Here is a 14002-nt window from a genome sequence, read left to right as displayed (position 1 = left end):
TGGATGGATTAAAACATTTCCACATATGTCTCTGTAAGTCCTTTATGTGCAGTAAATATGCTAAATGCATTTGTGAACCATGTACCTGAATGCGGTTATCTGTTGCTACAATAAAGTCCACTGACGCTTGGATGCATGACTTTTGTCTCCTCTCAACATCCACATATTGTGGCAGATCATAAGTAAGCCCTGGAAAAGACCAGTAAAGAGGTTAGTGGTTAAAGACATTAGACCTATTATATTTTTTGCTGTGCTGTAATGCTTCAGTTTGGTCAGTTATTTCCATTGGCAAGGAATTTCCATTGAAAATGAAATACCAGATTAAAAATCCAGAAAATAATACACAAGCATAAAAATCACACAATCATTGATGTTGGCCAATTGAGGAAAGGCCAATGATACAAATATAACAATTTGGAAAAATAAATAAGACGTTATTTACGAAGCTGAAACATATGAACAGTAGTATAGTTGTGTGTCACCCCAATATATAAACCAGTGACTTCTGTCCACTGTCCAGGATCGAGACGATGTGCAATAGTCCTAAAATTTGGGTAACAACTATCCTGTTATGTAGCTGTGGTTGGATAGAGGATCTACTGATGAGTGGCACAACCAGCACGTTGGTACATGTAGCTGTGGTCAGAGGTGGCACAGCAGGCATGCTGGTGGATGTAGCTGTGGTCAGAGGTGGCACAGCGGGCACGCTGGTGGATGTAGCTGCGGTCAGAGGTGGCACAGCGGGCACGCTGGTGGATGTAGCTGCCGTCAGAGGTGGCACAGCGGGCACGCTGGTGGATGTAGCTGCCGTCAGAGGTGGCACAGCGGGCACGCTGGTGGATGTAGCTGCCGTCAGAGGTGGCACAGCGGGCACGCTGGTGGATGTAGCTGCGGTCAGAGGTGGCACAGCGGGCACGCTGGTGGATGTAGCTGCGGTCAGAGGTGGCACAGCGGGCACGCTGGTGGATGTAGCTGCGGTCAGAGGTGGCACAGCGGGCACGCTGGTGGATGTAGCTGCCGTCAGAGGTGGCACAGCGGGCACGCTGGTGGATGTAGCTGCGGTCAGAGGTGGCACAGCGGGCACGCTGGTGGATGTAGCTGCGGTCAGAGGTGGCACAGCGGGCACGCTGGTGGATGTAGCTGCGGTCAGAGGTGGCACAGCGGGCACGCTGGTGGATGTAGCTGCGGTCAGAGGTGGCACAGCGGGCACGCTGGTGGATGTAGCTGCGGTCAGAGGTGGCAGAGCGGGCACGCTGGTGGATGTAGATGTAGATAATAACAGCGGTTATTATTTGCGAAAATAATACACAAATATGTTACAGTCATGGACAACTGTCCTTGAAAAGTGAAGCTGAAGATGAGTTTGTACTTTCTTTTCTTAGAGGTTTTGTAAAAAGAAGTACTGCAGAACGGAAAGTGCTAAAGGGAACAGCAGGAGGCGCACTTGCTGGTAGAAAGAGGAAATTGGCGTTAATAATTCATACAAATTCAGCGAGATTTGCTTTTCTAAACCTTTTTGAAATAACAAGTTAAAGAAAACATAAAATCACAGTACTACTGGTCGAGTGCAGATAAGCTGAAATGGTTTTGAAGGAGCTAAATCTAATTCTTTAAACTACTGAGTTGCTTATTTTAGGTGTTTGCGCTTTCCTCATGTACTGAAGTTTGCTTCTTTGTTTCATCTCCATAAAGAACGAACAGACCATTTCTTGTTTTCAACACCATATAGTTTATTGGCTCCACACCAAGGTGCACATTCCGATTATATCCAATGTAAGTACAAACATATGAAGCTTACGACGTCTGTGAGGTAGTTGCGTTGTTTCACTTTGCATTTGCGATTAAAAAAAACGTTTTGGCCCTTCCAGGTCAAACTTCCCTTCCAGGTCAAACCCCTGCCTTACAACAGTAGCTAGGTCACTTAAATACAGAATGCACAAATGATGTTAAAACTACGGACCATGTGTTTTTCTCATGTAATGTGATACAGACATTTTGGTGTGATGTATACAAATGGATTATGCAACAGTTGTCTTCAATCCCAACCTCTTTCTCTAGTGATGATATAACATTTGGATTGATATTGCAAAGCAAGGGTGATGAGCTATGTACTAATATAATTGTAAATTATTTTGTAGAATTGTGAAATCATCTCCCAAATTTGTTTTGTTTTTGAAACGAATTTAAACTGTATATGAAATATAAAAAAATGTTGAAAGGTCCTAAAGCACCAAAAATATAGCTGATGGTCACTAAATCCTCCCCTTATATCATATATTTTTTTATGTATAAATCATCTTTATTTTTGTTACTAAGACTAAATTTATCTTTTCTATTTGTATTTAGAGCTGCTCTCTCGGGTTATATCTTTTCTGTGTCCTTTTTGGAAGGAACCAATATGCAGCCATGTTTGTTTGTAAATCTTGATATTCTAAATAAACAAAATGCACAACCGTGTTAACAGCGCCACTCAGTGGCTAAAATAGAAATAATACACACCTATATATATTTATATATATATTAACAGGGTCGGAAGAATATCTTACCAGAAAAGGCCATCTCGCATAGGCTATAGAGACAAATTTAGAATATGTTCTCTATATTTTTCTGCTCCAGGTCTGCAGTCTCCCTCTTCTCGGTAACTTCGCTCTCAGTCCCGGCAGGTGGCGCGAGAGCATCACGTCACATCGACAACAGAACGAGAAGAAGAAGCTAAAAACAACAGCACCTACGTGTGGTTTGTGTTCATCATTATTATAGACGCGATTTATGTTTGTGTTTGATTTCTCGCTTGCTGTAACTTAACGTTCATGTCGGAATTTTTAAAATCTTCAGATGAGAAATGTTTTAAGATTTAGTTAATTCTTTAGTCAGGAACGTTTTTTCCTGATTTAACAAGACTCGTCGTATTTTAACGTTAAAGGGGCTTTATGCGTTGTATGAGTGTAAACATTACTGTGGTGTTGTGTTCAGATGTCCATGATGATGATGATGATGAAGGTGCAGGTGGATGTGATGTGCTGTAAGTCAGTAGGAACTGATCTGTCTATGCTGGATATTGATGATCTGATGACAGAAATCTGTCAGCTGAAGAAAGAGGTGAAGTTACTGGAGACAAAACTCAGAGAGAGAGACCAACTCAACACAAAGGTTTGGACGCATTCAACATTCATTTCATCTTTAACATCAGTGACTGTCTGTCTGACAAATATAAAGATGAGCATTGTTTTAAGTGCTGAAGGTCCAAAACTAAACTGAATACCCGCTAAGTGTGGATAAACTTTAACATTCATTGATATCTGTAATATTGGTCTTCATACTAGTTTAAAAGTGTTTAATCTCTGAATGTTACTCTGTGTTTGTTGTGATGTTGTTTTCAGGATGTTTGTGGTGTTTCTCTCTGTGACGTCACTGATCAAACATCTCCAGATCTTCTGCTTTCTGTCTGTAATGAAGAGCAGAAGACATCAGTGAAGCTGCTGGACTGTGAGATGGAGCTGAAAACACAAATCAAAGAAGAACAGACAGATGAAGATGATGTATTTTATTCGGGTGTGTGTCTTCCACAAACACTATCAGGTGTTGTTTCAGAAGTGCATTTTTTGCCACCGTGTCAAATTGATCATAATGATTTTCTGTGTTTATTCTAGACCTGATGGAGGTGAAGGAGGAGAAATTAGAAGAGAAACCTCATTTAAAAAATGAAGAAGAATCTCCGAGCTGCTTAAACAGTGAGCATTTGACACCCCAGAAATGTCAAAGTGCAACAGTCAAATATTCGTGTACATGGCCTCAGTGTGGAAAGATCTTTACTTATTACTACAACCTTGAAAAGCACATCACAATTCACTCTAGAGAACGGTCTAACATATGTTATCAGTGTGGAAAGACCTTCCGTCGTGAATACCACCTTAAGAGGCACATGAGAATTCACACTGGAGAAAAGCCTTATAAATGTGAGCAGTGTGGAAAAGCCTTCATTCGTAAAGAAGACCTTAATTCGCACATGAGAGTTCACACTGGAGAAAAGCCATACAAATGTCATCAGTGCGGAAAGATTTTCTTTTATATCTATGACCTTGAAAAGCACATTACAATTCACTCTACAGAACGTTCTTACAAATGTTATCAGTGTGGAACGACCTTCCGTCGTGAATACCACCTTAAGAGGCACATTAAAATTCACACTGGAGAAAAGCCTTATAAATGTGAGCAGTGTGGAAAGACTTTTATTCGTAAAGAAGACCTTAATTCGCACATACGAGTTCACACTGGAGAAAAGCCGTACAGTTGTGAGCAGTGTGGAAAGAGTTTTGCATGGACAGTGAATCTGAAAGAGCATCTACTCCAACATTCTGGAATAACATTTCAATGTGAAGAATGCAAAAAAACATTCATTTCAGCAAATAACCTGAGACGACACATGAAGCTTCATGTCTGGGATGGCTGATCTAATCATTATCAAATCTCATTTTTAATATCTAATTTATGTTATTTCAGCAATGTTTATATTTTTATCTGTTGGACTACCAGAATCTGATGAATTAGGGGTTTGTGCAGTTTTGGGATCTTATAATGTTAAAGTGTCTGTCTGATGATGGCCAACGCATTCTGAGTAGATAAAGTTCATCTGATACACAGTTTGGAGTTTTACACAATGAGCAACTCAAAGTTTTTCAGGTTAGTGAAAGCATTTGTTTAATATTAAGAGTTGTAATAATTCATTCTTCATCAAATCAAATGGGTTTTCATAAGCAGAGCTCTTTAAATTTAATAAATATGTAATAAACAAATAATAAAATTAACTTAACTATTACATGCTGTGTTGCACAATTTCTTAAAAGTTGTAACCTCAAGTATCTGTCAAAAAATAGAATTGACCAAAATATAACGTCAAACTAGTAAACCATGGCTGAAGAGTGGCTAACTATGTGAAACTAGAGAATACCTTGAGGGTTTTTTGGCTTCAATATGCTCTTTATTTCAGTTGCAGCCGTGACTGGTTTCTCAAAATATTGTCATTCTTGAAAAGATGTAATCATTCATCCGTTATCATTGTGTAACGTAGAAGAATGCAGAAATATGCAAGAAAAATTCATTTTCATTAAGCCATTTATGCCTTAATCCATGTTAATGTTCACGTTGAGTATGAAGTGATAGAAAAAGTAACGAGGGCCTGTGCCCAGTAGAGCTTTAGGTTTGGCAATGCCACATGAAGATTCATTCAGGTGTGAAGCCTTATATCTGTACATTCTGTGAAAAGCCTTCTCAAGACTCTTGAGATCTTAAAAAACATGAGAAAACACACCAAAACCACCGTTCATCTTGCAAATGTGAAACAATCAAACAGATTTCACATTGAGAAGTTTTGCAAAGAGAGCAAAGTTCATAAAACTGTTCAGATCAGAAGATCCCTGAGATATTCAGCAGCAGTAAAAGAACATCACATTATCAGAATCAGAAGGAGCTTTATAACAAAGTATGTTTACACACACAGAAAGGAATTTGACTTGGCGACAGGAGCTTAGAAGAAAGTGTACACATAGTGCAAATATACATTAAGATAGAATTTTGTTTTTAATTAAATTATAATTAACTATATACAAAAAGTGAAAATTATAGACAAAAAAACAACATTTAATTGTATAAATGAGTGTTTAAAGATGTGCAGATGTGTTATTTTCAGGTTTAACGTATTGTTGTGATTTTCTGAGCTCTTTCTCTCACTCTGGATGTGTAGAGATCTTTGAGTCGTGCAGATGGGCACCAATTATCCTCCCAGCAGTCCTGACTGTTCGTTGTAGTCTCTTAATATCTGATTTAGTTGCTTAAAAAAGCTCGAGCTAGCATTTTAATCTGGGATTTGCTTAAGGCTTGTCTGTGAAACCATTCATGTGTGTTTAAGATAAACCAACATTAGTCGGGTAAGAAAACAATAAAGAGCATATTGAAGCCTAAAAACCAACAAGGTATTCTCTAGTTTCTCTTCATGTTTAACTGGTGATGACATAAAGACATGAACACTATTGTTGTGATTTCAGAAGTGCTCATTGCATTTCTGTACTGTGTGATATTGATCATAATGATTTTCTCTGTTCATTTTAGATCTGATGAAGGTTAAGGAGGAACGTTCAGAACTGAATGAAATTGAGGAAAAATCTATTAGCTGCTTGAACACTGAACAGAATTTTTCACCAAAAAATTGTCAAATAGCAACAGATAACAAAGAATCTCCCTCCTGCCCTCAGTGTGGAAAGATCTTCACTCATAAATCCAAACTTAGTAGACACATGAGAATTCTGGAGAACGGCCGTACAGATGTGAGCAGTGTGGAAAGACCTTTATTAGTAACTGCCACCTTAAGAGACACACAAAGATTCACACTGGAGAAAGATCTTATAAATGTGAGCAGTGTGGAAAGAGCTTTATTCGTAAAGACCAATTTAATGACCACATGAGACTTCACACTGGAGAAAAACCTCACGGATCTGAAAAGAATTGGTCACCCAAAAAATCTCAAAGTGCATTACACAACGATTCTCATATGCGTGGAAAGAGCTTCACTTCGAAATCCGATCATATTAGGCACACAAGAATTCAGACTGGAAACGGGCCCTACGGATGTGGCCAGTGTGGAAAGGCCTACAGTCGTGAATACAACCTTAATAGGCACATGCATGTACACAGTGGAGACAAATCTTATAAATGTGATAAGTGTGGAAAGATCTTCATTCGTAAAGACAACCTTAATGCACACATGAGAGTTCACACTGGAGAAAAACCTTACAAGTGTCAACAGTGTGGAAAGAGTTTTGCGTGGGCAGATAATCTAAGAGAGCATCTTCTCTATCATTCTGGAGTGAGATCATTTCAGTGTGAACAGTGCAACAAAACGTTTATTAGTGCAATTGACCTGAACAAGCACATGAAGACTCATACAGGTGTGAAGACTCATGTCTGTTCCATCTGTGGAAAAGCCTTCTCACTATTCTCCAAATGTAAAGATCATATGAGGAAAACACACAGCACAACATATGACCAATTAAAACGGCTCCACAAATATCATACTGGACCGTAATCTTAGCCGTGCTCCTCATGTGGACGGAGCTTTCGAAAAATCAAGATATCTTGAGACATTTACATGTCTACATTTCGTTACACTGTACTTGTATATGTGTAATGACAATAAAGTTGAATCTAATCTAAAAAAAATGTCAAAAAAGTGTTGTAAAGTTCATCCTCAGAAGACTGTTTAGACCTGAAGATCCCTGAGATGATGTGCAGTTACGTTTGCAGTGAATTTTGTTCTTGTTTGACAAATCAATGTAATAATTTAGCAAAAATGCAGTTTTGGGTTATTAAAGTTTCTAGCTACTGATGATCAAAGTGTTTTGAGTAGATGCAGCTCATCTGATTCACAGTCTGAATTCAAGCTTATTACACAAAGAGCCTCTAAAAATTGTCCATGTTAGTGAATGCAAGTGTTTCAAAGGCTGTCTTTAAATGTTCTTTGGTTCCATGCACTGCTGGTTTTGCACTTTGAAGAGATTTAAATGCACTCCTCAACTATTTTTTTTAACCGGCAAAATATGCATCTTTCCTACGTTATTATAATATTGTTCATACTTCAATAAAATGAACTGAATTATATCATTTTGCAGTTCCGTAGTTTCTTAACTTGAACCTCATTTTAATCTAGATCTTTCAAAACCGGTGTGATCATGCAAGACACATACATGTATTTTAACAGCTTGACTCCTTTTGTTTAAACAAAAATATGAACCACATCTAAATTGTGGCTGATATTTTAGGACTGTTATTTCAGCAACGTTTAGCCTTTATTTTTACCAACATTTTATGAAACTGTTGTGCTACCAGAATCCGACCATGACCGAAATACAACGTACAAACAGGGAACCAGAGCGGAAGAGAGGGTAACTATGGTAAACGACTGTTGTCAGGCAGACGCCGCGTCTCACTCCAGGCCGGCAGGTGGCGCACACGCATCACGTGACACGGAAAACATCAGGTCAATGAGGAAAGTGCAATTCGCGTTTGAACCGCAGTAAGTCTTGTGTTTGTTTTTATTTTTTTATGTGATTTATAGATGTGAACAAGTCTGTGAAAACAGTCAAAAGTGTCGGAGTGTAACCGAGTTCGATTTCAACCATTCATTTCATTATGATTTAAATCCTTGACGTGACATTATTACATTATTCCGTCAATAATAAATGATCCATGTTATATTTTCACAGTATGCGCTTAACGTAATGGCGATATGTTTAATACAAAAAACATTCAATTATAAAAATGTATTTTTGCCGACTGTCTGTTCCCTCACTTACTGTAACTTCCTGTTTTTATACCGAACGCTTCTTTAGATGTTTTCAGATTCAGTTACTTCTGTAGTCAGAAAAGTTTTATCTTCATTTAACGAAGCTCCTCACGTGTATAATCACATTGAAATGGGTCTTTTAGTGTGAACATTGTGTGATGTTGTGTTCAGATGTCCATGATGATGATGATGATGAAGGTGCAGGTGGATGTGATGTGCTGTAAGTCAGTAGGAACTGATCTGTCTATGCTGGATATTGATGATCTGATGACAGAAATCTGTCAGCTGAAGAAAGAGGTGAAGTTACTGGAGACAAAACTCAGAGAGAGAGACCAACTCAACACAAAGGTTTGGACACATTTGTGCTGAAAGGTTTTGGACAGATGTGTCAACGCTCTGAATGTTACTCTGTGTTTGTTGTGATGTTGTTTTCAGGATGTTTGTGGTGTTTCTCTCTGTGACGTCACTGATCAAACATCTCCAGATCTTCTGCTTTCTGTCTGTAATGAAGAGCAGAAGACATCAGTGAAGCTGCTGGACTGTGAGATGGAGCTGAAAACACAAAACACAGAAGCAGAAGTACAGACAGAAAGAGAAGATTTGATTCGTTCAGGTGTGTGTTCTTCCGTAGTGTTCAACCGGTAATAATACAAACATGTGAACAGATTAGTATAGTACAAGCCGTTCTGATTTTCTCTGCGCGTTTTAGATCTGATGAAGGTGAAAACAGAAATGTCAGAATCAGGACAACAAACAGATGGATGTGATATGATTTATTCAGGTTTGTATCTTTCCTTACGGTTTAACCAGCAATAACACAAAGATATGGGGTGATTGCACCAGCTAGAATAGTTCTGAAGTGCCTTAAAGGGCAAATTCAACCAAAAATCTACTTTGTGGGATTTTTTAATCACCCACATGACGTAAGACATGTTTAGAGAACTTACGGCGTCTTCGGAGCACAAATGAAGATATATAGGTGGCATCGGAGAGATTCCGGACCTCCTCATAGACATCATGGTGTCAGTTGTTGTCAAGGTCCAGAAAAGTAATAAAGACAATGTTAAATTGGTCCATCTGCTCATAGTGGCTCAGTTGAATTTCTTTGAAGTGACGAGAATGCTTTATGTGCGAAAAACAAACCAAAATGCAGATTCAATGGATATATTCTCCTCTGTCTTGTCAGTGTATGGCGCGTTCAAGAGAGCACTTCTTCATAGTCTTCTTGGACGAGAGCAACTCTGTGTTTACATGCAGACGCACCCTGTGTATAAGCTGATCTTTGCAAAATATCTGATGATTTCAAACCAGAATATACAGAAGACGAACTAAGAGATAGGGAAGAGGAGTTGCACTTCAGTGCATGCGTCAAAATGCTCTCTTCCAAAAGAGGAAGAAGAAGTGCTATCGTGAACGCACGCCATACACTGACAAGACAGGGGAAACATATCCACTAAAGTATTTTCTGGGTTTTTTTGCACATAAAGTATTCTCGTCGCTTCAAAAAATTCAACTGATCCAGTATGAGCGGATGGACCAATTTAACCATGTCTTTAGTACTTTTCTGGACCTTGACAACAACTGACACCATGATGTCTAAGAGGAGGCCTGGAAATCTCTCGGATGCCACCTAAATATCTTCATTTGTGCTCCGAAGACGGCGGAAGTTCTCTAAACATGTTGATGTCATTTGGGTGAGTAAAAATCACACAACCTTGATTTTTGGTTGAACTTCCCCATTAAGTCCTGTGTAGGATTCATTTCAGAAGTGCTCCTAAATTTTTTTTACTGTTATTTGATCATAATGATTTTCTCTGTTTGTTTTAGACCTGATGGAGGTGAAGGAGGAAAGACTGGAACCACATGAAATAGAGGAACAACACCAATTCTTTCCTATAGAACAATCTCTGAGCTGCTGGAAGACTGCGAAAAAATCTCAGAGAGCAGCGGACAAAGATTCATGTAGCTGCCCTCAGTGTGGAAAGACCTTCACTCGTAAATCTGATCTTAATAAGCACATGAGAAGTCACACCGGAGAACGACCTTACACATGTGAGCTGTGTGGAAAGACCTACATTCATAAACACCACCTCAACAGGCACATGCAAATGCACGTCGGAGAAAGATCTTTTAAATGTGACCAGTGTGGAAAGACCTTTGTTCGTAAAGACAACCTTAATGTGCACAAGGAAGTTCATACAAAGCCTTACAGGTGCGACCTGTGTGGAAAGAGCTTCTTGTATCAACACATCCTTCAAGCTCACATGAGGCGTCACCCAGAAGAGAAAGCTTTCATCTGCTCCTCATGTGGACAGGGTTTTAAAGAATCAAAACATCTTGAGACTCACATGAAGAAGTACTGCAAAGAGAGCATAGTTCATCTACATGAAAGTGTTCAGATCAGAAGATCCCTGAGATCTTCAGCAGTAACTTGTTGAAATTACTAGTGAAAGAGTTTGCCCTTGACCTTCACTGAATGTTTCTTATGTTACAATTCAGCAAAAATGTTTTGTAGGACTGTTAATTCAGCAATGTTAATATTTTGTCAGCGTTTTGAATATATTTAATTTTATCAGTGGGCTCCTGACCAGGGCTGCGGAGGCCAGTAAATAATAGGTTTGTGCAGTTTTGTGACCATGTAAAGTTCAAGTGTTTGTGTTTGCTGATGATCAAAGTGTTTTGAGGAGATACAGCTCATCTGATTTACAGTCTGAAATCAAACCTGTTGTTACACAATGAGACACTTTATGCATTTGCCAGGTGAATGGATCCAAATATTTAAATATTAAAAGTTTAATTTGAGGCATTTAGAAGCAAGTGAACTTGATTTCCTGAAGCTCAGTGGTTAGAGCATGGCACTAGCTATGCCTAGGTCATGGGTTCCATCCCACCGATTGCACAAACTCGGATACAAATGTATAGTATCATGCAATGTAAGTCGCTTTGGATAAAAGCATCTGCCAAATGCATAAATGCTAATTTTACAGTTTATGAACTATGTCAAATGTTGTATGTATTACTCGAGAGAAGTATTTGAGTTTAAATGTTTCTGTGTTCTTTAATTGCTTGACATGATATTTCTTGTCAATAATCGGTTTGAAAGACTTTTTACGCCACATGTTTCAGCTCCATCAGATGTGCATCCGATGAATGAATGTGTTTCGGGTGCAGGCGTTTCAACATTGATGAGGTTGACCATAGATCACTACAAACATGAGTGATTTCTCTTGTATTAATTGACATAGTGAAACTGTCCACCCATGAGTAGAAGACACGGGTTCATCTTCGAGATCATCGCCCTCTAGTGGACAAATGCTATGACGTAACGAAGCCAATTGCTCACGTGACTTGGCCAGTTTGATCAGAGACTTGTTCGACTTGATGCGGCAGGCGGATGACATCAAAGTACCGCGAGAGCTATTCGAAAGCCAACTTTTTATGGTTTTTCCAATCGCTCTCGCGGTACTTCGATGTCATCCGCCTGTCGGATCTTGCGACGCCGCATCAAGCCGACTGACACGCTTATCAAAGTCCTGATTCGCATCAAATCCTTGAAGGTTTTAAAGTTTCGTGAAGCGAGCATCGGGTGGGACAGTATAACACACTCAACACGGAAGCGGCACCTATGTAAGCTATACGGTAGGTGGCGGTATTACTCCTGGGGAGCGAGCGGCAATAAACAAGACGAAGAAGAAAGCAAGCAGCCGCACGCGAGGTTTGAGTGCGGATTAAAGAAACAGCCGCTTTCGGTTTCAGTTGTGTTGTTTGTGTTCTTCATTCTTTTTGTAATTCATGTCGTGTTTGTGTCGCCTACGTACGTGATGTTTTAATCCTGAAGAAGTTTCTGTAACGTTATGGAAAGTTTGTTTTATTAATTTAACAAATCTCTCGCGGGAAATATTGTGTTGCACGTTGTGAGTGACTGCACAGGGAATTACTGTCTGTATGTCGAATGTAAACATGTTGAAGAAATTCTTATAAAAAATAAAGCAGTGTAAAAAGTTCTTCACCTGTAAAGACAGCCTTAATGTACCCATCTGGCAGACATCCAGTTGATGTCTTCATTTTCATCTGCTGGACATCCGGCAGATGCCGTTTGCTCATCTGCTCTCCATCTCTGAGACGTGTGCTGTCAGATGTCCTAAAGACCTCCAGAAGACGTCTGTAAGATGTGTATGATTTAGAATGGATGTTCAACAGCTCTTTCTAAGATGTTTTAACAGATGTTTTTACACAACAGATTTTTACACATCTTACAGATGTACCTGTGCTATCTGGGATGAGAATTCATTCTGGAGAACGGCCTTACACGTGTGAGCATTCATCAGTGCCACCTTAAGAGAGACATGGAAATTCATAGATGAGAAAAATCTTATGAATTTGACCAGTGTGGAAAAAGTTTAATTTGTAAAGACCATTTTAAGATGATAATTCGCACTGGAAAAAATGCTTTTTTTCTAAATACAAACTTAAAGATCACATGAGAATTGAGAAAAGCCCTACAGTTTGTGATCAGTGTGGAAAAAGTTTCCTTTCTAAATGCAGACTTAAAGATCACATGAGAATTCGTCCTGGAGAACGGCCTTACAGATGTAATGAATGAGGAAAGAGTTTTGCATGAACATCGATTCTGAAAGAGCTTCTTCTCTGTCATTCTGCAGTGTGAACAGTGTAATAAAATATTCGTAGCTGCAGTTGACCTGAAGAGCCATAGAGATGTGAATACTTATATGTGTTCCTTCTGTGAAAAGACTTTCTTAACACTCTACTGTCTTTAAAAGCATGAGTAAAAACACGCATGTGAAATCTAATGTGTAATATTTGAGAGTTCATTCACAAGAGACTGTTTGGATCTTCAGTAACGTAAACATTTCTTGTGAAGGAGTAACTTGACCTTAACTGAATGTATACAATGTAATAATTCAGAAAAAAAAATGTAGGAATGTTATTTTGGCAATTGTAAAATCTAACAAACATTTTTTATGGATTTCATCACTAAGTTCCTGACAACCGCTACTTGAAGGACCTTAAAGGGGTTTGGCAAGAGACCATTGAATTAAAGGTTAGTGTATGTTGACGTGTGTTGTTTTTACTGAAGACCAACGTGTTTTGAGCAAGCAATCTAATTCACAGTCTGCAGTCTGAAATAAAAACATGTCATCACACAATGAGCTTTGAAGAGTTTTGAATGCGCTCCTCTGCTGTCATTCTCAATGATTAAACAGGCGAAACAGATTGTTGTGTGTATGTAAGTTTACATTGTTGTTTTTAACGTTTATTCAATTTAATAGTATTACAAAATATTACATTGCAACAATTTCCCAACTTTAAGGTCCACGTTCACAGACAGAGCTTAACATGGTATTGTTTAAGTAGATGCCATTATAAAAAAACATATTTAAAGATATCTCAGTTAAGAGAGTTTGAATTTGCATTTTAATCTGGATTTGGTTTAAGCCTTATCTGTGAAACCAGTCAAATGTGTTTAAGATTAATAGACCAACATTATTCAGGTAAGGTAACGGAGGCCATGTCAAAACCATCATCAATATGATTGTCACTGCTTAAGAGTAAAAAACGGCCTACCTTTGACCACACTTTGACTTTTATTGAAACATGATCGAAATAAAAAATGGTATATAAAGGTAATAATCAGAGTTGGTACCT

At 38.7% G+C, this 14002-nt stretch overlaps 2 protein-coding genes across 2 annotated transcripts; both read left to right on the top strand.

Moving 5' to 3' along the window:
* Positions 1-2658: 2658 nt before the first annotated feature.
* LOC306906273 (uncharacterized protein) lies at positions 2659-4815 on the top strand. The gene is made up of 4 exons (XM_079477538.1): positions 2659-2737; positions 2974-3150; positions 3381-3552; positions 3651-4815. The coding sequence occupies exons 2-4, from the start codon at positions 2974-2976 to the stop codon at positions 4448-4450; spliced, it is 1149 nt and encodes a 382-aa protein (XP_079333664.1). The 5' UTR covers positions 2659-2737; the 3' UTR covers positions 4451-4815.
* Positions 4816-7977: 3162 nt separating this feature from the next.
* LOC306906853 (uncharacterized protein) lies at positions 7978-12338 on the top strand. The gene is made up of 5 exons (XM_079478540.1): positions 7978-8065; positions 8507-8683; positions 8771-8948; positions 9045-9116; positions 10163-12338. Exons 2-5 carry the CDS (start codon positions 8507-8509, stop codon positions 10771-10773), a joined length of 1038 nt encoding a protein of 345 aa, XP_079334666.1. The 5' UTR covers positions 7978-8065; the 3' UTR covers positions 10774-12338.
* The last annotated feature ends 1664 nt before the right edge of the window (positions 12339-14002 follow it).

The sequence above is a fragment of the Barbatula barbatula genome (genome assembly GCF_947034865.1).
Source record: "Barbatula barbatula genome assembly, chromosome: 17".
Lineage (NCBI taxonomy): Eukaryota > Metazoa > Chordata > Actinopteri > Cypriniformes > Nemacheilidae > Barbatula > Barbatula barbatula.
This window is presented reverse-complemented; position numbering and strand designations above follow the sequence as displayed.